The following is a 25,388-nucleotide window of genomic DNA, read 5'->3' as shown; positions in this document are numbered from 1 at the left end:
AATATTTGGTGTTTAAACTTTTTATTTAAAACAATGAAAGACGTATTTATTTCAGTGTTTCTTTTAATATTTTCTTCTGGAAGAGACAAAAACAGTAGTAAGGAAAAAGGATGGAAGTCACAATTGTTCGTGGACTGTATTATTTTGAACACAAAGTTGTTGTACAATATACTATTTATTATATTGTAAACACATAACTAAATACAATAATTGCTATGCATAAGCACCTACACACTATGCAGTCACACACACCACGTTGACACTTGTAAAGCACTATAAATTCTCCAGTGTTGCCAAATACAAAACAAAAGAATAATGAAATGCGGCCGAACATACCGCCCACCTTGAAATATCATTTCAACACTACATATTATTCTACACATTACTCTACAATACACATTCTACATATTATTCTTCATTAAATGGAAGAGGAGAAATTTTTACAATTGGTCGTTTGAAGACACCTTTGCTAGTTTTAATAGTAACAGTTCTAACAATATTATCTACACCAGGATGAACAGCAACTACTCTTGCTAAATTCCAATGTTGAGGAGATGTCTTATCTTCCTTCACTAATACTAAATCATTGACCTTGATATTAGCATGTTTACACCACCACTTTGGCCTTTGTTGCAGCCGAGACAAATATTCTGTTTGCCAACGGTTCCAAAAATGTTGGACCAATCTTTGAGTTAATTGCCAGCGTGACAAATGATTGATTTTTAATTCACACAAATTTGGTTCAGGTATTGCTACTAATGCATCGTGAATTAAAAAATGACCAGGAGTTAATACCTGATAGTCATTAGGATCAGAAGATAGAGCAGTTAATGGTCTAGAATTTAAACATGCTTCAATCTGACACAAAACTGTATACATTTCTTCAAATGTGAGTATAGTGTTACCAACTACACGTCTCAAGTGGTACTTGACAGACTTTACACCAGCTTCCCATATGCCTCCAAAGTGAGGTGAGGATGGTGGATTAAAATGCCAATTTATAGATTGCATACTGAGGTAATTACATACAGACTCTTTTGAATCACCATTCGTTACAAGTTTCAGTAAGGATTTTAATTCTCTGTTTGCACCTATGAAATTTGAACCACAATCACTGTAAATATCAGTAGGTTTTCCCCTTCTAGCTATAAAACGTTTCAAAGCTGCAATAAATGACTCTGTTGAAGCATCACTTACCAATTCTAAATGGATTGCTTTGACACTGAAACAAATGAAGAGTGCTACATAACCTTTGAACAATTTTGAATTTCGACTTTTCATATTTTTTAACATTAGTGGACCAGCATAATCTAAACCGCAATGCAAAAATGGACGAGTTGGTGTTACTCTACCAACAGGAAGTTGACCCATTAATTGAGAGGCTGTTACACTTGACTGTTTGTGACATGTTACACAACTTTTTACAATCTTCCTTACAAAGTCACAACCACCAATAATCCAAAACTTTTGTTGCAAAACAGATAAAAGTAACTGTGAACCTGCATGAAGATGCTTTATATGTTCAGATTTTACAAGAAGTTCTGTAATTCTAGCATGTTTTGGAAGTAAGATAGGATATTTGAAATCATATGTTACATTAGCATTTTGCAAGCGACCTCCAACTCTCATGACATCATTTTCATCAAGAAATGGATTTAAACACAATAGTTTGCTATTATAAGGCAAAGGTTTTTTCATACGTAAGTATTTTATCTCAAGTGGATATTCAGATTCTTGAGCTTGTTTTATCCAATGTATTAATGCATTTGACAACTCCTTTGTAGTTAATGGTCCACTACATCTTAACTCCTGTTTACCTTTACTATTCCTAATAAATCTTTTACACCAAGCAGTAACACGAACTAACCTAGATAATGATGAAAATTTATCTACTATTGTACAGTCAACCTTAATGTGCATATTAACAGTTGAAGACTTTTGCTCACATTGAACAGAATCTAGATTTCTGCAATTAATATTTACAATAGGTAACTCTGATTCCATCAACCACTTTGGCCCATTCCACCATAGTGAATAAGACTCTAATTGTGACGGATTCAAACCACGAGAACTACAATCAGCTGGGTTGTCTTTGCTCGATGTGTGCGCCCATTTAATAAAAATTGATTGTTGAATCTCAGATACCCGGTTAGCCACAAATGTTTTCCATTTACTCGGACATGAAGAAAGCCATGCTAACACAATTGTAGAATCTGTGTAGCAGACAACCTGTTCAAACTTGATTAACATCGCCTTAATGACCGTATTGACTAATCTACATAACAATACTGCAGCACACAATTCTAACCTAGGTATTGATATTTGCTTTATAGGGGCAACTTTGGTCTTTGCAGCAATCAGGTATACTTGCACATTTCCAGATGTATCTATACAACGTACATACGCTACTGCAGCATACGCCTTTTCACTAGCATCTGAGAACCCAATTAGATCATATTTCACAATATTTTCAGAAGAAATACACCTTTTGATCTTAATATGTCTCAACAATGGCAATTCTTGACAATATGCTTCCCACGAGCGAGCAATATCATTCGGAAGTACGTCATCCCATTCAATTTTTAATTTCCATAATGATTGTAGCAACAATTTTGCAACAATGGATACTGGAGATAACCAACCAAGCGGATCATACAATTTTGCAATATCAGCTAGTAACATTCGTTTTGTCATTACTGACTTATAAGTGGGAACAACAATAGAAAATGAAAATGAATCACTTGATGGATTCCACTGCATACCTAAAGCTTTTACATTCTCATTTTCATTAAAACAAATTAACGACTGAGTTTCTCTTAAGTGAGAAGGTATACTATTTAGCACATTCATGTCGTTAGTAGACCATTTTCTTAATTCGAAACCACCTTTGTGTAATAATGCTGTTAATTCTGAGTACAATACCATTGCCTCACTACTATCAGCTGCACCTGAAACTAAATTATCAACAAAGAAATCATTCATGACTAATTCTGCAGCTCTGGGATAACAATAACCTTCATCTACAGCTAACTGTTGCAAACACTTTACAGCCAGATATGGAGCCGAACTGGTTCCATAAGTAACAGTTAACAATCTAAAATCAGTAATAGGTTGGTCAACTGTTTCTCTCCACACTATTCTCTGGTAATCAGAATCAGTTTGATCTACCTTAACTTGTCTGTACATTTTTGCTATATCAGCACACATTGCAATTGGATGAGTTCTGAACCTTAATATTAATGGGATAATATCATCTTGTAATTTTGGACCTACCATTAAGTTGCCATTGAGAGATACTCCACTGCTAGTTTTAGCACTACCATCAAACACAACCCGCAATTTAGTGGTAGAACTACTTTCATTTAAGACACAATGATGCGGCAGATAATAAGATTCAGATACAAGCTTATCAAGTTCTACATCAGGAATTTTTTCCATGTGACCTAAGTCTAAATACTCCTTCATGAAATCACAATATTGTTTACATAAATCAGGATCTTTCTGTAACTTACGTTCCATCTGGCATAATCGCTTTACTGCTGTGTCCCGTGATACACCTAGAGGCTCAACATTTTCTTTAAAAGGCAATTTTACAATGTATTTACCATCAACATCACGTTTGTAAGTTTCAGCAAAATACTGCTCACATTTTTGCTCTTCAACGGATAAATGTTGTACAGTTGGCAACTCTTCTACTTCCCAGAATCTTTGCAATGTTTTATTGAGATCAACAGAAACAAAATATGACTGAACACTTGATGTGTTATTCCTTAAGTTAATCTGACCACACAATACCCAACCTAACACCGTTTCAATGGCAGACGGAGCTCCATTCGTACCTACGTGTCTCCCACTGAGCAACAATAATGGGAAAACATCTGCACCTAACAATACATCAATAGGACCGCTTTTATTAAACTGTGGATCAGCTAAGTTTACTTGTTTCACAATTTCCCAATTACCTATATTTTGAATAGTTACTCTGGGTAAGTTACTTGTGATTCTTGGAACTACTATTGCTTTAGTATGAATATTATTATTACTGTACAATGACTGAAAACACAAATCAACTATTGCATGAGAATTTCCAACGTTAGAACCAGTAACACCTGATATGCTCATATTTATTTTCTCTTTGTTTATGCGTAATTTCTGGACGCAACGTTCAGTTACAAACGATAATTCACTACCACAGTCGATAAGAGCACGAAATTGTATCAACTTATTTGCATTATCTTTGATATTTATGACAGCGGTGGACAACAACACCTGAGGAATTAGTTTTTGATTTATAGAATGAGAACAATTTACTTGATCTACTTTATCCTTCTTTTCAAAATGCAATAAAGTATGATGTTTTTTGTTGCAAGTGTGGCAATCCTGCTTCACACTACACTTATTCACGGAACAATTTAAGGTCAAACAATTGAAACAAAGCGAATTCTTTTTCACAAAACTATGCCTATCATTCACTGACATATTTATGAACTCTTGACACTTATATAGCTTGTGGTTATTTTTACACATGATACACGACACAATTGGACTTGAATGATGCACTAACGTGTTGCTTTTTTTGTTTGTTTTTAAAGCAGACGTGTCTGCCGGTGACCTTGCACTCACTGCAGCTAACGCTTTGGCACGTTGTAATATGAACTCTTTCAGCTGGTCGAAAGTTGGTTGTTCGTTTTTCTTCAATGAAAGCTCCCATTGTTTTCTGGTGTTCTTATCTAGCTTCTCACCCACATGGTAAATTAAAATCACATCCCAATGTTCCACTGGAAGGCCCAAGGATTTAAGTTCACACACACACTGAACACTATTGTCAATCAATCTTCGTAACTCACCTGATGACTCACTCTTCACAGCTGGTTGAGTAACAAACTTGCTCAAAATATGATTTGCTAGCTCCCTCACGTCTTCATATCTTGATTTAAGTAACTCCCATGCTACTTTATAGTTATCATCAGATATGGAAATAGACTGCAACAATATAGCAGGCTCTCCTGATACAGCTGTCTTCAAATACTGCAACTTTTGAGCATTTCCTAACCGATTTTTATTATGAACAGCAGCAACAAATAAGTCACGAAACGATAGCCAATCCTGCACTCTACCACAAAATGTAGGAAGTTCTAAGTCTGGCAACTTCACATCTGTGCACTGTTTATTAGATGTATTTACCTGTTTAGTATTAGGTGACTGCATATTGTACAAAATTTCTAAGACAGAGTCCAACTTATTTTGCACTTCATTAAATTCTCCGTCATATGTTGCAAACTCACTTTCACCACCCACAGAAATGAACTTTGTAATGAGCTCTGTGCAATCGCCATGTAATTGCGTAGCACGTTCAGTGTACAGCTTGATACTGAAGTTAGGCTTGTCTTTATTCTCGTTCACTTTATGTATTAACCTTGTCACTTCACGTTTCAAGACAGTTTTCTTACCTATGAGTTCTTCCATTGTTATAATTCTGCGCCACTTTGACAATGCACTACAAAATGAAGATACTGCGCCACAAGTTCGCAAACCACGCACATGCACACTGGAACAAAATCCGGTCGGTAAGGACCACTTTGATGTTCGTGGACTGTATTATTTTGAACACAAAGTTGTTGTACAATATACTATTTATTATATTGTAAACACATAACTAAATACAATAATTGCTATGCATAAGCACCTACACACTATGCAGTCACACACACCACGTTGACACTTGTAAAGCACTATAAATTCTCCAGTGTTGCCAAATACAAAACAAAAGAATAATGAAATGCGGCCGAACAACAATTGTAGTAATAAAATGGAGATATTTCGGTATCATGCGCACCGACTACGTGGGGAATCCGGGGCCCCGACACCCACAAGAATTTTGGTGTGGACACGGGTTTGAACCCGTTTCTCTTGCATTTAAGTCAGCCTTGTTACCGACTGACCTAAGGCAACCTCAACTTATCCTTATAGTATGGTATATTTTACTTTATTACAGCATAACCCTTTATGACAGTGTTCATAAAACATTTGAACTAAAAATAAATCAAGCAAATATCCAGACTTCCCTGAAACAATATAGGCTAACACGTTCCGTCATTGATACGCACTCACATAAATTTTGGAAAGTCGGCCCCGTTACTTAAGGTTAGAGACATAAAAGTTAGTATTTAGACTTTTAATAATTAAAGACGTGTTACATCGTTTTTTGATGTCTCTGTTAAAAGGGAAGGAAAAAACCAGGAACAAGAAAGGGTAGATGTTTCAATTGTTATAATAAGATGGGCATATTTTGTATACAGTATTGTAAGGGGTTTTGTCCTGGTTCGTATATATTTAGTAATCTTCAAAAATGAATTTAAAACGTTTTAACACTTTCTTAGTTGGTTTTTAATAATTGACCCTGAGAAGCGTACATAAACAACTTTTCTGCATATTCAACAAGATGACTGCTCTTTATATACAGACACTTATTTACTCGACAAGATGTCTACGTACATGTTCATTTACTTACTACGTTGCTATAGTAACAACAACTCTCTTATTTTAGTTACCGATTACAATAATAATATCTCGAAATCTCTATATATCTTTCTTTTCTTTATACATAGTATTCCTCAACTAATTCGCCTCTGATCCCTTTCTGTAAATTGGAACAGATTGTTAATAATACATACAACGTTATCGTTGTAGATGTCGCTCGGACGGGACTTCCATAATAGTTCTACTATGAAGGAAAGAACCCTGGGTTACATATCATGAAACATTTACTTTTTGAATAGCTCTCGTATATTTAATATCAACTTTAACACACTTATTCTACTTTTCCTTTCATATAATATATTATCATTATACATTTTTATATTTGTCAATATATCTCAATATTAATTACGACGAATTACAATTGTTATGAATGAGGCTATTCAAAAATCAAACCTAACGAATTAACTATTCCTTCATATACAAACAACACTATTTACAAACAAAGATCTTCATAGTATTAAATACTGGTAGGATAAGAAGACAACAAAGTTAGAATACATAAACACATTGATGATTATAATTTAATACATTAATAAACTTTGAAAAATGAAGAGATTCGATATTCATTATTCTTATTCTTTCCATATAATAAGGTACATTTATCTTATATAAGTCTGTCATTACCTTCATATGTTTACATTAAAATTATGATCTTTTGTTTTTAAATATTCATAATAATCGCATGAAATTCAAAAAGAATAAAAACACGACAACAAGAATAGCTTAAATATATGTTTCTTGGAGAAAACATAAATTATCAAACTCAGTATTTCATTGTATTACAATAAAGCTTTTAGATAATTTCTTATCATGAAACACAAATCAACACTTCTTCTAATTAATACTATAAAGGAAATTGCAACAAAACTATAAGGAATAAATTCAATAACATTTTTAGTTAATTGCCATAAATTAACTTTGTCAATATTCCGTTTGCTTTCTACATATTTAACAAGATATTTCATAATATTCATATAAGTAATTATGAGATAACTTTGCAAAAGACATGAATCACAAATATAATTACATTACTTAACATACATTATAATAATAAATCGAATAAAGAACATAATAACCATAGACGTAAGCAAAGGTCGATTTAATACAAATCGGACGCCTTTTTAACAGTTCAGGTTATACGTCCAAAGGGTTTTGATTCCTATTTACGGAATTCCTGCCATCTATTATTACTCCTACTGAAATTCCTGTTGTTATTTCTGAAATTTCTAGCTCCATTTCTATAATTAGGTTGCCTTTGATTTTCGGTACCATTATAACTACTCATTCTATTATTGAAACAGCGAATATTAGAATCAGTTTCAGGTTGTATATCTACATTACGAACAGAAGCATATTGCGTCTGATTACACAGATAATTACCCTGACCTCTATCCTGCATTTTATTGTTATTCTGAATTGCCGACTGACTCTCATAACTCTGAATGAGCATAATTAAATGGCTGAAGTTGATGCACTGCACCGACATGAGCAATTGTTGTAGTCTAAATTGCAGTAAGATCCTAATAGAAGCTATAATTCGGGATTCCGGATGGTTTGGGTTTAATGATCTTAACTCATGATATGTAGATACTACGAATTCAGTAATACTCCGGTGTAACTTTGGATCGTAGTACTTCGTTCGCAAAACGGCATCTCTATTCGCTACCATAAAATCGTTTTCATAGTTTGATAGAAGAGCATTCTTAAAATCTGAATATGTATGAAGACTACCTCGGTTGGCTTTAAACCATGTTAAGCAAGGTGGCAACAAGATGTGCGGTAATAGTTTTAAGAACTGAGATTCATCTACCCCCATGAGCTCACATTCATCCTGAAATTTTTCGAGAAATGCCCTAGCGGGTATATCTCCTGGCACGCCACTAAATTTTGTAAGCGACTTAACTTCGCTGAATCGCAACTGTTTACCTAAGTACGTCTTCATACCTCTACTGGAGTTGTGTTTGCGTCTGGATGTTAGCTTTACTCTTCCTTCTCTTTCACTACTTTCTGCACCACTCGAAGATCCCTCAAGTTCCAGAGTTGTTCTTGGATGTCCATCAGGTACCCAACCTGTGGCTATAGGATGATTCGTTCCTTCGTTATCTTGAAATGGAGTTCCGGGAATACACCTTTCCTTGATGAAATTTATTTCATCTCGTAGTAACTTAATATGGTTGTCACGGGCATTAACCGTTGACTCTAAAACATCTATTGATTCTTGCATTTCGGTGCTCCTTTGTACAACTTTTTCTATTTCCTCTTCATACTTTTCAAATTTTTCCAGCACATGTGTGTTCATCTGATTTAGCTGATGTTGAACACGGTCCCATCTGTCTTCATTACATTGATTTAACTTCATTGATTTAACTTCACTATTTTTTCATCAACAAACTGTTGGAGCTGTTCGGACTGGTTCTTCATTTGCTCAGATTGGCTTCTTATTTGCTCAGATTGACTTCTTATTTGCTGAGCTAAGTCCTTTAAAATGTCTTTCAAATTTTCACTATGAGTCGATTCAGGATGCACACTCTGTTCATCACTTATATTGTTATTTGTCGTATTCATGGCCATAGTTCGACGAATTATTTTTCCGCTTCTTAATAGAGTAATATCATGGTGGAAAGACTACAAGGTGGATGCAATGCAGTGCTACATTGTTGTTGCTCTGGCGCATGACGTCATCTTGGTCGCAGACGTGGCCAGCGAGAGTCAGATGAACTTTTAACAAGCACTTGCTCGCTGGTATCGCACGCAAACTTTTCTTCTATTTATAGTAATCTTCAACGAAGTAAAAATTTTAGTACAAACAATAATTATATAAACGTAATGTAATCAATGCTTAAGCTAAGTGAATTCAAAGGAAGATATTTACAATAGCAAAAGAAACAGCAATATCAGTTCATATTAAACAACTTTGAAGCTTGAACAAGCCAATATTACTCACTACATTTTCTGCTTTTTCTTTCTTTTCTTTTTTAAACATCTGAAGTAATACACTCGAGTATGTATAGGCCTGAATAATCTATAACACAGTGTGTCGTTAATGCATTTCATCTTTATATATTTATGTATGCTCAAGTACAGGGTGCGGCACGTAAAACCGGCCCGTAAAGTGAACACATAAAATGAAATGTAATGTATTGAATATGATTAACTACAACACATAAATGAAACGTAATGTATTGAATATGACTACTCACCTTCACAGCAGCCTTCACAGCAGGTGCTGAAAGTGTCCTCCGCCCACTTCAACACACATGTGAGCACGATTGAGGAGATTCATATATACTCTTGTCAGTTCTTGTGTTGTAATGCTATTGGTGACATCCTGGATCCTGGTCTTGAGTTCTTCAATTGTGTGTGGATTTGTTTCGTATACTCTTCCCTTTAACAGTCCCCATAAGTAAAAGTCACACGTGGACAAGTCTGGTGACCGAGGAGGCCACAAGCCTTTGCTGATTGTCCTCTCTGGTGTAAACATCTCATGCACAAGGGACAATGATGCAGCTGATGTGTGGCATGTTGCACCGTCCTGCTGAAAGTAACATAACTGACGCTCCTCTTCGGTCAAGTGTGTATAAGGTTGACTTTCGAGGACTTCTTGTCATTATCTCCTTCACCTGCATCTTTAATTCAGGTGTGCAGACAGATGGTCGTCTGTTCCTGGGAGCATTTTGAACCGATCCTGTACGCCGCCATTTTTCAATCAATTCCTGAATGGTGCTTTTTGCTGGCACAGAACGTCCTGGAAATTTCTCCCGAAACAAATTCTTTGTTTTCACAAAAGATCCAGTGAGAATGAACCCTTCAACAATGGCAACACGCTCGGGTATCGAATACGGCATTATCACACACTGACACTCACCCGGCTTAACACAACGAGGCCTTTTTCTCAACTGGTTTCGACAAGTTTCACTGGCTGCGGCTGCACGTGACTGCTGCTGGTCACGTAAGTCGACCCGACCTCGACACGCCATCTCTTGGTAGGAAGGTAGATTATTTAAGTGTAGCCAAAAACACAATATACCAGAATATTATGACGGGCCGGTTTTACGTGCCGCACCCTGTATATTTTCGTAACACATTGATCGGTTTTGATTTATTATTATTATTATTATTATTATGCTTGAAAGAGAATTCTTTACTGATAACCCCATATAAATTTTGAGAAATTTCAAGGGAGAATTCATGGTTTTCGTAAACAGAAATGGACGTACGTATATTTTCGTTATGTTTGGAACGAAGCATAAAAGGTTTTTTTAAAAGGTTGCTCCCACGTAAGTTTCGTCAGAATCTCAGGGGAGGTTAAAAACTTTATTGAGCAGGGACCACGTATTTAATATTTTAAACATCGTTTTTATTTTTGATTTATAAAAAAATCATCTTATTTGAAATCGCTGATCGCTTATTTACAGAATTTGTATTTAAACAAAAAAATTGGTGAAACTGACAGTTCTCTGAATATTAGTGTCAAAATTTACGCCATAGCAAACTGTATTATTAAACATTCGTACGAAATAAAACGTTACATATACTATTGTGTTCTAAAAATATACAGAAATAAATATGTATATACAAAGCACCTCAAACAAAGAAATTGCAACTTGACTATTTCAAGCAAGAAACGAAGTACTAGGCGTAGGTGAAGACGATGTAGGGGTGTTACAGCTAGATTAGAAAACATATAAACCATAAAATTACATAATTTTCTTAATTTTCTTGATAAGTTTTCTCTTTTCTGTCCCGTGGACTAAAGAAGACAAAAGATAAATGCAAGTGAATGATTATGTGGAATTTTGGTGGAATGAGAATGTGGGATTACCCTAGAAACTCACGGACACGATGTTGTCCACCACAGACTCACTTGACCGAGAAGCGGACCAGTATCCTTTGTACAATCCGCGGCAAAAAACCTGCAACATGAGCATATAAGTTTATTGAGAAATGACGAAGTCTTTTGCTCCAAAATAAGTGTGCACGGGAGGAGGCCGAGGTTTATCCTGGCGTGATTCGTTCCACTTAGACGTTATGTTCTTTCCCTGTGCTGTTAGGCGTAGTTTCACAATAAACTTACATCCTCATGTTGCAGGTTTTTTGCCGCGGATTACCAGAGGTGAGCCTTCTGCCACTGAGCCACCGTCCTACCTTGATTGGTTGAGAATCTACCATATTTTTAAATTTACTGGTCATTCTTAATTTTGTAAATCTGGAGGGGACTCCTAAATATGTATATGTAATTATCCAAAGTTATGATTAAAACGAACAAAAATTTCAAAATCTGAGTGTAAAAATGTCCCGACAATGTCGCCCTGACATGGTAGGTGGATACTTTATTCTCTTGATCTAATACATCGTTATATATCTTTCTAACCGTTAATCGTTATCACGAACCTTCCATTCGTTAGTTTTAGCACCGAGGCTACAGGGAATGCAGACCTCCAGAATGAAATGGGACCTGAACTACTTTAACGCGTTCAATGCTCTCCATTTGCGTAACTCTAGGGAGGTAAGCCTCCTAGATCATCGTGCCTCCCTTCTCGAGTTACATGCCTGCCTCTGTGGGGAAACTTTTGTCTCAATATCTTATGTAGAAGGAAATTATGATAGAAATGATCACCTCTGTCGGTTCCCCTCCCTCATGATTTCGAATCCGGGTCTTGCCTCAAAGTTCGTCTTTTTAAATCGTACTATTGGATTTTTGTATGCAGAATCAACACAAGCTACTGTAGCCCTATATATTATTATTACATACTGTTAATACTAAAAAGAAACTACATAATGAAATCGCTTTTTTTATAATTTCATTTAACATTGCATTTATTTATTACTTTTATGTAAAACTCACCACATTTTAGGTTTATTTTGTCCTGTCGCCTGCAAGCTAAAATCCATTTCTGTAGACTTTCCCCCTCTTTTTGAGGAAATCTAAAGTATTTTATATTAGTTCCCTTAGTTTTTCTGTAATAATTACTACAACCGTACACTGCACAGTTAGGCATTCTCGATATCATTTAAAAGAACAAAGTAACAGAGAATTTCCACTTGTCACTTAAAGCCGCGCCTTTTCCCGTTGTCTCTTGAAAACCAGATGACGTCACAGCCACGACAGCGCTCCAGGCGACATGCGCATGCAACCACCTTGAAGCAAAGGTGGCCATTTTCCACTGGGCTCGCTCAGGCTCGCGCTCACCTGTCTCAGCTGGGCTCGCGCTCACTTCTCTCAACTGAGCTCGCACTCACTCGGGCTCGCGCTCATCTCTCTGGATGGGCTCGCACTCACTCGCGCTCACGCTCACCAGTCTCAACTGGACTCGCGATCACTAGCGCTCGCGATCACTTCTCCCAACTGGACTCGCGCTCACTCGCGCTCGCACTCACTAATCTTATCTGGGCTCGCACTCACTCGGGCTCGCGCTCATCTCTCTCGACTGAGCTCGCACTCACTCGGGCTCGTGCTCATGTCTCTCGACTGGGCTCGCACTCACTCGCGCTCGCGATCACTTCTCCCAACTGGGCTCGCGCTCACTCGGGCTCGCGCTCACTTCTCTCCAATAGGTTTGCGCTCACCCGGGCTCACGCTCACTTGCCTTAATTGGGCTCGCGGGTATATGATGGGTATAAAGAGGTATTAAAATCTAGACTTTGACTAGCAGTAGGCCTAATTCAGTAGAAAATAGAGCTATTAATGCTATATATCAGTTGTCAGGTATAAAAAGAAAATAATAAAAATGTTGCAGGGTTTAATGTATTAAACGTGGGCGGACTTTGAGAAACTTGAAATAAAATGCTCCTGATATTTAAATCTGGGCTTTGACTACTAGTAGGCCTAGTTTCTCAATAGAAAATAGGCTATATGACTAACGTCATATAGGAGTTATCAGACATCAGAATAAAATATTAAGAGTGTTGCAGAGTTCAACTCTTAACCCTATAATACCCACAGTGTGATATTATAGAACCAAAAAAATATGCTTTCAAGTACTTCTGGGAGGACAAAATGACAAGAAGTTCAGCAATAATCCAGTAGGTGGTGTTGAGCGTACTGTTACAGATGTGTCACAGTGGGCATTAGCAGCAAAACACCATTGTATTCAATATAAAGAAGTAAAATCCCAATGTTACATATATGTAACGCGGGGTATTATAGGGTTAAGGCTGTCATCACACTTGCAGACCAATACTCATTAAATGAATCTCTTTCTTATTTACTAAGATCAAAACAACTTATGAACAAAAAAAAAAAGCTTAGTGTTAGTAAATAAGAAAGAAACTTGTTTGAGTGTTTGTCTGCAAGCACGACGGCAGCACTAAGAAGCAAAACCTAAATATATCTGAGTATGATGATTTCCTTAAAAAAAAAAAAATCACCAGTCCTGTTAGCAAACAAATTCTATTATGTAAATACTCATGCCTTATCATGAAATTATTTTAATGCAGTTGATGAATTGTCAGGCTTATAAGAAAAATTTGGTCAGGGCAAAATTAGGCTTTTTGTCGCCCATGTTTCACACATTAAACTTGCAACATCCCTATTTTATTCTGATATCTGATAACTGCTATACGACATTAGTAGCTTGACTTTCTACCGAGTTATTTGGCCTATTTGTAATTGTAGTCAAAAGCTAGATTTTAATATCCAGGGCATTTTATTACAAGTTCCTCAAGGTCTGCCCACGTTTAATACAACGCAACTCCGCAACGTCCTTATTATTATTATTATTATTATTATTATTATTATTATTATTATTATTATTATTATTATTATTATTATTATTATTATTATTATTATTTTAATACCTGATAGATAAATCATATAAGATAGTAGCTCCATTTTCTGCTTAGGAAGTAACTAACACCTGAATTTCAATATTCGGTGAATTTTATTACAAGTCCTTCAAGGAAGCTTATGTTTGCTATCGGTGAGCTTTTGTCCATCCCTGTAATATGAGACTGTCGGTGAGCTTTTTGCCGGTGAGCTTATGTCCAACACCCACATTACGCATAGATATCTCTTGTTTTTAACTAACACAGATTCTTAGGTTTTAATTTTTTATTTATTTATATTTTTGTGAGAAGACAGCTTTAGAAGTAAAATTAGAAGTAGAAATTTAGGAAGACATTAAAGGTATTCAACATTCGTGAAATTGCAGAACTTATAATAACAAGAGTTAAATGTTTCCCGAAAATCTGCTAAACGTTTGGTAAAGGAAGTAACATGATCTGATATCAGTGACTCTAAGTGTTAAAACCATTTTATAATAAAACAGCTAGCTCTGCGGAAGCTAAAAGCAAACAAAAAGGTAAAAAGGAACTTTCTCTGATCCCTTTATATCGGTTTGAATTAACAAAATGAAATAATAGTACTTCAGAGGGTATTTCAATGTCAATGGTCTCATAGGCTCCAGTAATACTTGCAGGAGTTCCGGCCTATCCTACAGGGATGTGCTAATCAAAGCACTAAAAATTAGAGATTTTTGAGAAATTTTGGTAGTGTATACCTCAAGAGCAATAACTTTTATATATAGAGAGAAGGAAAAGTAGAAAAATATATTCTAAATTTTTTAAAATGTACTTTTAATCGGAGGGGGCTTGTAAGAGAAGTAACACGGATAAAAATTAAAAGACTTTTTGTTGCTTCAAACTAAAAGAAGAAAACTTCCCTACTATATTAATTGTCGTATACAACAATCAGGGCCGGACTTCAGCGAATAGGACCGATTGTTCCCAGTCGGGTCCCGCGCTAGAGTGTAATCTACTATTCAGTGCCGTCTTAGCAGCATAATGTTCCTCTGTGGAAACCAGTGTGGCTCCTATGACTAAATTCTGCAAGTAATACTCGCGGGTTCCTCGGCCAAGTGATCATCAGACTGTTGGATGGCTCTTACTCTTGGCTTGTGAAATACTCACAATAACATATTGTAATACATGTACATCCATGAACATAAACAAGGGAGCGTATAGCCTGTTGGCCTCTATCTAGAATTTGAGGGAGTAAGTAGTTTGTATTAAAAGCAATATTTTCTAAAGTTAATTCTGCAGTAGTTTCTTTATTTCTTTACATTTCCAACTTCCGATGAAAAAATAGGCCTATTAAGTGATATGACATCTCAATGAATACCAGGATGATATAGTCTTAATGCGACTTCTTTACTTGTTTTTCTGGAACCGGGAGTCCCGCAATAGTGTTCCCATTCGGGCCTGCATCTTCTAAGTCCATTAGATTACTTTTACCCCTTACTTTGAAGCAAGAAAACTTTAATTTTTTAACTTTGTGACTTCCCTCAGGAGAAACCACTACTTTTAATTATGTATTTGAAAGCATATTGTCCTGCTAAAATACATTAAATATGAATATTTCTTAATTTAGGCCAAGTTTAAGAGTATTAAAACTGAAAATTTGAAAGTATGCGTTGATTATAGCCTGTATTTTGTTAAAACACACCAAAGAAAATTAGAAGTTAATGAAAGCTCAATAAAAATATTTATGAATGAAATTTACGTCATAACATCAGTTTGAGTCAAGAAGTTATGTGTAATACTTTCAAAAATGGTAAGTATATTGTGGTTCTAGTTTTCAATTCATCTGTACATTTCCTTATGTATATTAAAAGCCGGTTCTTTAATGGCGTAACATAACGGAAAAATAGAACTTATATAAAAATAAGGTAATAATAAGAACTGCGTTAAAAGAGGAAATGTAATTATGTCAATTTACGAAGCTATCGTGAAATTTAGAATGTTTTGTGTTTGTTTGTTTGGAGCTTAATATTCTTTTTCATCAGTGAGGTTATATGAGATGTCGCTCGTCTGGAAGATGAGAATACTTACCACTTATTCACAGTGAATCAATATGAATAAGTGCCTGGCAACCCTTAGATATTTCGTCAGGTATGTGCTAATCTTCACGGTAATAAGATTTGATAAATCCGCAATGAAAATATTGTCAAACAACATCAAAATCGAGTTGTAACCAGGGGTAAAAATTGATCTGAAAAAGTTGGGGAACGCATGACGTCATGTCATCCCTTGTGCCTATCTTTGCCCACTATATCTTTTAGGAAGTGGAGGGACGCCATATATATTTTTGGAAGTGGGAGATGACGTCCCCCATGTTTTCCTTCACTTTTAACTCTGGTTGCAACAAACGACACGCCATCGTTTCAGGGTAGCTTTCGAAAATAGACTTTAATGAAAGGAGGTGTGTGTGTGTGTGTTTTTTTTTTTTTTTTTTTTTTAGATGTTGAATTGTTATCTTTCTTTTTTTTAATAGCCCATTGACTTATATGAGGAAGTATTTTTCTTTTGCTCATTCAATTTTACTAATTTCTTCTTCTGGCCTATTTAAGGGTTCCTTGCTTTAAAAATATTCAATGTAATACTGTTTTAGTTTTTATTTATATATATTAAAATTACATAATACAGTGGTTAAATTTAGCATAGAATACATTTAAAGATCTCAAGAAGAAGTAGTCAGTAAAATTAACTGGCTAAAATTCTTTGTTTCCTCACATAAATTAATGGGCTGAATAACCATTATGATGCAAGTTATCAACATTCCTAAGAGCTACTCTTGTTTATTGGGATTTAAAGAAGCTATAATTAAATAATACATAATTATTTCGCTCGACTTTTCTATGAACGCACAGCTTCATTAGTTGTTAGTAAATAAATTAGCTACTTCGGAAGGTCAAGTAGTTTCCTTATTCTATGATCTCGCACACACACACAAACACACACACACACACACACACACACACACACACACAAAGCTTGGGTCATGCAAGTTGTTATTAAAACAACAAAAACAAATACCTGCCTCAAATACCATCCTCTCATAATACCCATGAAAAGGTCGGTTCTCTGTCGAAAGGTGTTTGAAGTCCTCTGGACAATAAAATGACAGCTCAGACCTCAAGAATGTGATTTTTCATTTTGTAAAGTTGTTTAATTCTTCCTTTACAATTGTGCACATGGAATGAATTTCCTTTTTTTTTTTTTTTTTTTTTTTTGACTCTAAAGCAAATTAGTCCACGTGAGTTTGAAGTAAGCGCGGGCTCGCACTCACTCGCGCTCGCGCTCACCAGTCTCAACTGGACTCGCGATCACTAGCGCATGCGATCACTTCTCCCAACTGGGCTCGTGCTCACTCGCGCTCGCACTCACTAATCTTATCTGGGCTTGCACTCACTCGCGCTCGCGCTCATCTCTCTCGACTGGGCTCGCGCTCATGTCTCTCGACTGGGCTCGCACTCACTCGCGCTCGCGATCACTTCTCCCAACTTGGCTCGCGCTCACTCGGGCTCGCGATCACTTCTGTTAACTGAGCTCGCGCTCATTCGGGCTCACGCTCACTAATCTCAAGTGGGCTCGGGCTCACTCGGGCTCGCGCTCAGTTATTGAGCCCGAGCCCGGTTGAGCGTGAGTGCCGAGCTCACGAGCGTCGGGCTCGCGAGTTTGGAGACCTATGCCTTGTAGTCTTTCCACCATGACTAATATTAAGGTCACGTTGAAAGCTTGCCGTTTTTACTATTCTTCGAAACGACAATTAAACTCCCGGTGGTGAGGCAGCAATTTTGTAAGGGGTTTTGTCCTGGTTCGTATATATTTAGTAATCTTCAAAAATGAATTTAAAACGTTTTAACACTTTCTTAGTTGGTTTTTAATAATTGACCCTGAGAAGCGTACATAAACAACTTTTCTGCATATTCAACAAGATGACTACTCTTTATATACAGACACTTATTTACTCGACAAGATGTCTACGTACATGTTCATTTACTTACTACGTTGCTATAGTAACAACAACTCTCTTATTTTAGTTACCGATTACAATAATAATATCTCGAAATCTCTATATATCTTTCTTTTGTAAATTGGCACAGATTGTTAATAATACATACAACGTTATCGTTGTAGTACATCAGACGCTCAGCCAGAAATTGTTATTGAAAGGGGTCTAAGCTTGGGGGGGGGTCAAATACTACTAGTCACTACGTATTGAATGGGTATTATTCTGCAACCGAAAAATCAATAAGTAATTGTAAAATACTTCCATCCATAGTTTCAGAATAAAATGATAGAAATAGATTGTTTTTATAAGAGTACACTAAGACCAAATTTTCATGCTACATCAATCATTTCCCTGTTAAGTAATTATAGTTTTATTGGAAAAAATGTACAAATGTATGTTGAGTTAGGAAGTTTTCTTTTTTTTGGAGGGGGGAGGTCTGGACCCGGTGGACCTTCTGTGGATGCGTCCGTGCTGTATATGTGAAACAATACTTGGTAAAAAGCAGATTGTACGTATTGTTGTAATAGTAACGTACATATTCTTAACAGTGACACGCATACCAGTCACGATCATTCGAAGAAGCAGGCTCGATTAAAAGAGAATAGTTCTGGAAGTTTAAAAACCTTTTTCCCAAAAAACTCTTAAGATTAAACTAGATGAATACGGGACACAAAACATTGTTCCTTTTTCCAGAATGTGATCTAAAAATCAGCTTGATCTTAAAAAGCATAACAAAAAGATGTGAAAGATAAGGGACACAAATAAACGTTGTAAAGTCAAAAATAATTGTGATTGGAAGAAAGCGAACCATACAAACTAGTGAAGTAGGTAATAAGAGTGCTAAGCTTAATAGTTTTCGATAGCAGAGATTATGATACATACAATCTAAAGATATAAATGGCGAAAGAAACGTTTGGGAAGGAAATAGGGCGAATTTTAAGTGACTCTAAATGGATAATTAAGAAAAACATTTTTCGGCTTCACAGAAAAATGGACCAAAAGAAAAGCGAAAAAATGACTGAAGGTATTTTTTTTTAAATATGAAAGTGGAGGAAAATGGAGAAAATGAGCTTGGTGGAACAGAAAAATAATGAAAATTTATTGGATAAACTAGGATTTCTTCTAGTCTTTAGATTTCACAGATTTGGATTTTGTTTAAATTCAATGCTTAACGAATCACAGAATCAACAGTAAAATGACCCTTCTTCATTAAATAAAGGTGAACCAATTTGCATATACACAATATTAATGCATGAAATCTTTGTGTAAAACGCAGCCCGATTGATTGAGTACTTTCCTTGATTTATTGATTGAGTTGCATACCCTCTTTTCAGTTCTGAGGCTATATGAGACGATACTTACTATTTGAAGTGTGCTTGAACGACACTTTACAATTTGATCCGATGCTGCATGTTTCAATTGGTGTTTTTTGTATTCTGCACTTTCGATAGAAAGACTTAATGAGTAAACGAAGGGAAAATAATATTAAGAATGCAATGTATTTTTCCATGTTCATATATAGGAACATCATTGCTATCCTAACTTGAAGTTCTTCTCTAGCTTTACTTAATATTTTTAGTTAAAACAATAACTTCTTAAACTTATCGACCATTTTTAGTAGCGAAGTTATATGGACCGTTCAATGCACAAAGGGATCAATTCCACTTTTGATCATTTTGTACACATTTCATTTTAATACTCTACCTGAAGCTATTTTTAGAGCTTAAAATACTCATGTCCAGTTGTAAGTATCTCCTACAGGGTAAAAATAAGATGAACTTTGCGCTGCATTTTTAATATTCCGTACACACTTTAAGTCTAATTATCACAACTTTGTTAATGTAAGTTGATTCTTTTGTGTTCTGAAAATCCCATATGAGATATGCAAGTTAAGACTTAACAGGAGAACCAAATTACGCATACTTTCCCCGAGGATCAAACCAAGTTCTTTCACATTTGATACGGAAACATTTAGCATTTATATATGAGTTATCTCAATCAAATTTAGAGTTTCTTTGTTTTAATATAAACAGTTTAATTAATCGAACCCGGCACAATGATGCACCGTTCGTCTCTATTATGAGCGGGACAATAAGTGATACCTGCATTAATAACCACCATGGTTAACCACACATGATCGCCTTCGTTGCCATTAACAGAGAACAATGAACATAATATGTTTGAAACTTACTTGTCAGATTCACTTTGAATGTAAATTGTCTCTGATTAAATTGATTGGCCAGCTTATCGTCCTCTAACTGCAATTAAATTATATTAACCTATTAATCCAAACCATGAGTAATAGCCTGTAAAATGTCTTAAATCGTTTCTTTAAAAGAGCAAGATAATTCTCTTGTAAAACTGCACTGCCAAAACTGTTACTGCTTGTTAAAAGTATTTCAGATTACTCTACGTAGATTCGAACATAATAATATTGGTCATACTTTTTATAAATCATAAGAATATGTCCATTTAATTCTTTTCAGTTATGAAGCAATCCCATAAATGGATAATATAATATAGTAAATGCATTAATCTTTTAATATTACACTTTAAAATTACAGTCTTGTTAAGACAACTGCCTAATACTTCTCATTAAAATGCCAGTCAAGAGTATACCATGAACACCCAGCAGCACCTCGCGTACCACAGGTTGAGAAACATTGGTCTTATGCATTAGGCTAGACATAGTAAGAGTTGTGCTGCGAATTCTAATTCCGCTCAGAGCATGGGTATTGTTCTCCCTTTATTCGCTTGAAATTATCATCATTAATTTCATACCGTCTCCTTTCGGTTAAAGCCTATTATAGACGATCAAATATTCCATCAAATACTTTATCGAAGTGGAATTTGAACGTGTGCTATACCAAGTTGTATGCAACTTTTCGGTTCGTTACATCATTTGATACAACTGTTCTAAATTAGAACTGGTTCTATTTCTATCCAACATTGTATCAAAGAAAACAAACGAAAATCGCTATGCGGTGACACTAAAATTGAGTATGACGTGGACACGGAAAGCAGTTGACATTCTTTCAATTCATACTGGCAGTAATCTGTTTTGTATAACTATTGACCTCCCAAAATTGATGTAGAATGAGAATATTGTGAAATTAAAAAAAAACACATTTTTTCACTTTTTTTTTTAAATTTCTGGTATGTTATTACTTTGGCACATGCTCAGATAATTACGTACAGATTAACAATATGCGTGCATATGATGTGTCTGGAATGATTTAGGCCTATGTGCTATTTTATTAAATCTACTAATTATTTCTTCACGAAATTAATTCGTAATGTCTTAAAAATTGTTTCTTAGGGTAGGAGTTGCATTCGTGAGTGCAGATTCATTTTATGAGGACTTTCTTTACGGTATAAATACGCATCGGACGAATACCATTTAAAAAAATACTGCATAAAAAGCAACTTATGTTAGATGGCCATTAAAAGCGAGGATGATATTTAACCGATTCAGAGCAGGAGCACAGCAAGGGACCCACGAGTTAGCGCAGGTTTGTATTCGCAAGAGGCAGGAGCATCACTGACAGAGGGTGGGCGCGTAAATGAGTAAAGTATGAAAAACACTTCATGTTGCATAAAATTACATAGGTTAGAGTACGTGTAATATTTTCGCATTGCTAAATATAAATTAGTGGTTTCCTACACTGAAAAAGTCCTCCGGAATGTAATATCCGATAGAATTCTCTTTAATATGTACTCTTTCATTTTAACTGTAAACCTAACATTTTTATGACGGACTATTTATTCTTAATCAGTGCCCCAAAGTAACAAACGTTACTCGAAAATTAACTGAATTAGACGAAATTTAAGCATCGGACCAATAGATACAATATAGATTCATCCATATTTAGTGAAGAAGAAAAGAAGCATGAAAATAAGAAGTATCTGAGGATAGCAATAAAGCAGGGAAATGAGACAGAAGTAACTGTGAATAGTCATTCCATTCATTTCTACAACCTTATTCATTATAGTTACACCAGCAGATGCCACCATAAAACCACACACATGTTCAAGTAACCTAACAATTGAGTCAAGAAATACAAAAAAAAAAAAAAAAAAATGAACAAGGATATTCATCTTTATATTTGATCGTTTATAACGGGTGCGAAAGTTTTAGCCAACTTATTTGACCAAATTACCACAAAGACAATTTTGATACAATATTTGATGGAAAACTATGACGATGTATAATAGGCTTAAGAGAAACAACCAACGATTGTAAAATTCAGGGATAAATAAACAGACATCTCTCTTTAGAAGAGAATCTTTTTTTTAGAACTACAATAAAAGGACATCCACATTGTTTGATCTCTTTCCACTAGTGGACAAAAATCAGGGCCATTTTGTAACGTGAATAAAAGTGGAGAGAACCATAGAAGGGAATAACGGGGACAGGTTTAAAAGATCTGAGAATGTCAGGGGGACAGGTTAAAAGATCTAAAGATACCACGGGGACAGAATATTCTCGGAAAAGAAACAAAAATTAGTGATTGGGCTGGAAAACGGATATGTCTTACTCTGTGTTCTTTTCGAGGCAACACCTATTTATATGTATGTCACTATTAGGATTACGCGTGTGACAGTTGGGAGTAAATGTGTCATTTTTATCACTAAGAAAAAGAATAACAATCTGCTACTTAACAGTAAAGAATTAGGTCCAATAGAATAAAAAGTACGAATTGTTATGCATTCATACATTAGAGCCATAGAAATTCGTTTCTCAAAGACTACGCATAATAATTTCTTCATTCAGCGCGTTTTGTTCAGCTCAATATGATATATCCATTGATATATACTTTAAGCAATTGAGAATTTATATTTGAATCTATATTATAATAATATAATAAGGAAAAGCGTGAAATTGTACTCGTGTATCAGAAAATCTTCCCTCCTCTCCCAAGCAAAACCTGAAATGCTGTAGTTTTCATATGATCCTGTTCAAGAACGCATTGCCTTCTGACTGCTTTAGTTCTTTTTGCTGGATGTGTACTGAGTTTGTGCCATTAGACTCGTGGCCTTAGTCTATCCCTGTGTTATGTTGCTGAGGTGAGCTTCCCACCAGACATCACAGTGGTTATTGTCTTCACACGACTCTAATAGCATTTGGCCCATGTCCTTTATCGTGTAATTGAAGCTTCACGCACAGCGATATACAGCTACATAGTGCATTGAAAATAATTAACAATGATACTTGTAGTAAAGAAAATTTGTAGTCAAAACTAGGGCCTTGTATATTGAAGCTAAGAGCCGAACATTGGTGAAATATAAAATTTGAAAAACGTGACAGGATGACGGAACTGAGTAAACTCATAACGGATAAAGGATATTCTATTTAACGGTAATATCTTATCCTTGGACAATATTGTAGTTCAATAAAAATAATAAAATTTAAGACACTTTAGGCTATAACTCATCAACTGTACTATGCACTGTCATCTGGCTAAAGTCATAATGATTAGAATATACTTCAAGATTAGTTTCACCTTAATACAGTATACAGCCATCTGTTGATCGCCCAGCATCAATTTTTAAGTTTACAACAAAAAGTCGTTTTTCTCAAAAATTACGCATGATGTTTTCTCATACATGCATATGATTTTGTTCATCTCACTCAGATAGATTGATTGGTATTTGTCTCATATTTGGATCCTTGTATTTGTTAATAATTAATTATATTGTACAACTACATCATTCTACACTATATTAGGAGTCTTCTGTTTTAATTTCTCCTACAATATATAATACCAACGATAAAAAAATTTACTGTTGTTAGTTTCCTCATTAGCCTCGTTACTTGCATGAAACAAAATATTTAAATGACACTAAATTCAAATTCATATGTTTGTTACAGAGGCACATCACCTTTTAATAAGAATTCCATTTAATTTATCAGTTTACAGAACCATTAAAAATGGTGAAATCTGTAACTGAACATACACACCGAAGATTAAACATTGTACATATTCATGCTTCAGTAATGAGAAAAAAATGTAATTACACACACAAAATTCGATACAAAAGCAATTTAATCTGTTTCAGAGGTTACAAAAGTGGAAAAATATCCCCGATGTCTATTTTCTGATTTACATTCCATTAATCGAACACCCAATTGAATACCTTTCTACTTGGTTATTAAAAAATAAATCTCCGTATTATGTGCGTAATTATCCATATTTTTTTAAAAAAAGAAACCAAAGGTATTGAAGTGACGTAACGGATACTTTTGTGATAAAACAAGAAAAAAAGGGGAAAAGACAATGTTTTCTCCTTTCTCTGGCCAACCGCACCCATCGTGTTTCATTAGAGATAATTTACTTAATAAGATTGCGGCCGTGAAGAGCTTTTTTGTCGGCCTCCACTTCCAACAGGGGGTAATTAATAAAAAGCCTGAATTCACAACAGTAGGTTGGCTTTGAAACAGAACAAACCTTTATAGTGTTCCTCGTGAACGTGTGTGTTAGTCATGGACATTTTTTTAAAATGTGTTTTTCACATGTGCACACGCGAATTATAACAGGAACCTTGTTATTCAATATCTTTCCAAATAAAATTTAAATTCACGGACTAAAAGAATTTAAACGAAGTTGATCTGAGCTTACATTTGCATTAGTTTCAGGTTGCTAAATCAACTGAAAACTAGAGTTTTTTCGTGGATAAGCAGTTAGCGTACGCGCCTTTGGCGTGTGAGACCCGAATTCGATTCCCGGATGGAGCTCTTGTGGTTCGGATTCCACGTTAATCAGTAGGTATCGTCTTATATAGCTTCGCTGCTGAAAGGGACGTTAAACTCAAAATCAACTCAACTCAATTGAAAACTATACCCGGAACCACAAAAGTAAAGCTAAAAAAAAAAAAAAAAACCTATTTGGTTATATAAGAGCTTTCTTATGATTGCGGTTTCGTTTTAATAAGTTTTTCTTTAGGATAAAGATGGCAATGAGAGAATTGTGATAACTTAGTTAATGAAAAATGATGTTTTGCATACGATATTTGATTTCACAACTGACATACGGTACCGATACTTGCTCGTTAGGCC

The 25,388-nt window shown here is 35.3% G+C and overlaps 2 protein-coding genes across 2 annotated transcripts in view; one reads left to right on the top strand and one right to left on the bottom strand.

The window, feature by feature from the left end:
* The window catches only part of LOC145694859 (putative G-protein coupled receptor AH9.1), a 383,535-nt gene that overhangs the window by 246,877 nt on the left and 111,270 nt on the right, over nt 1-25,388 (top strand). The gene's annotated exons all lie outside the window — the stretch shown is intronic.
* LOC145660934 (uncharacterized) lies at nt 409-5,466 on the bottom strand. Its single transcript, XM_081726372.1, has one exon. The coding sequence runs from the start codon at nt 5,464-5,466 to the stop codon at nt 409-411; it is 5,058 nt and encodes a 1,685-aa protein (XP_081582498.1).

Source organism: Thermobia domestica, chromosome 9 (genome assembly GCF_964235325.1).
Source record: "Thermobia domestica chromosome 9, izTheDome1.hap1.1, whole genome shotgun sequence".
Taxonomy (NCBI): Eukaryota; Metazoa; Arthropoda; class Insecta; order Zygentoma; family Lepismatidae; genus Thermobia; species Thermobia domestica.
Note: the sequence above shows the minus strand (reverse complement) of the source record. Positions and strands in the feature narration are given on the sequence as shown.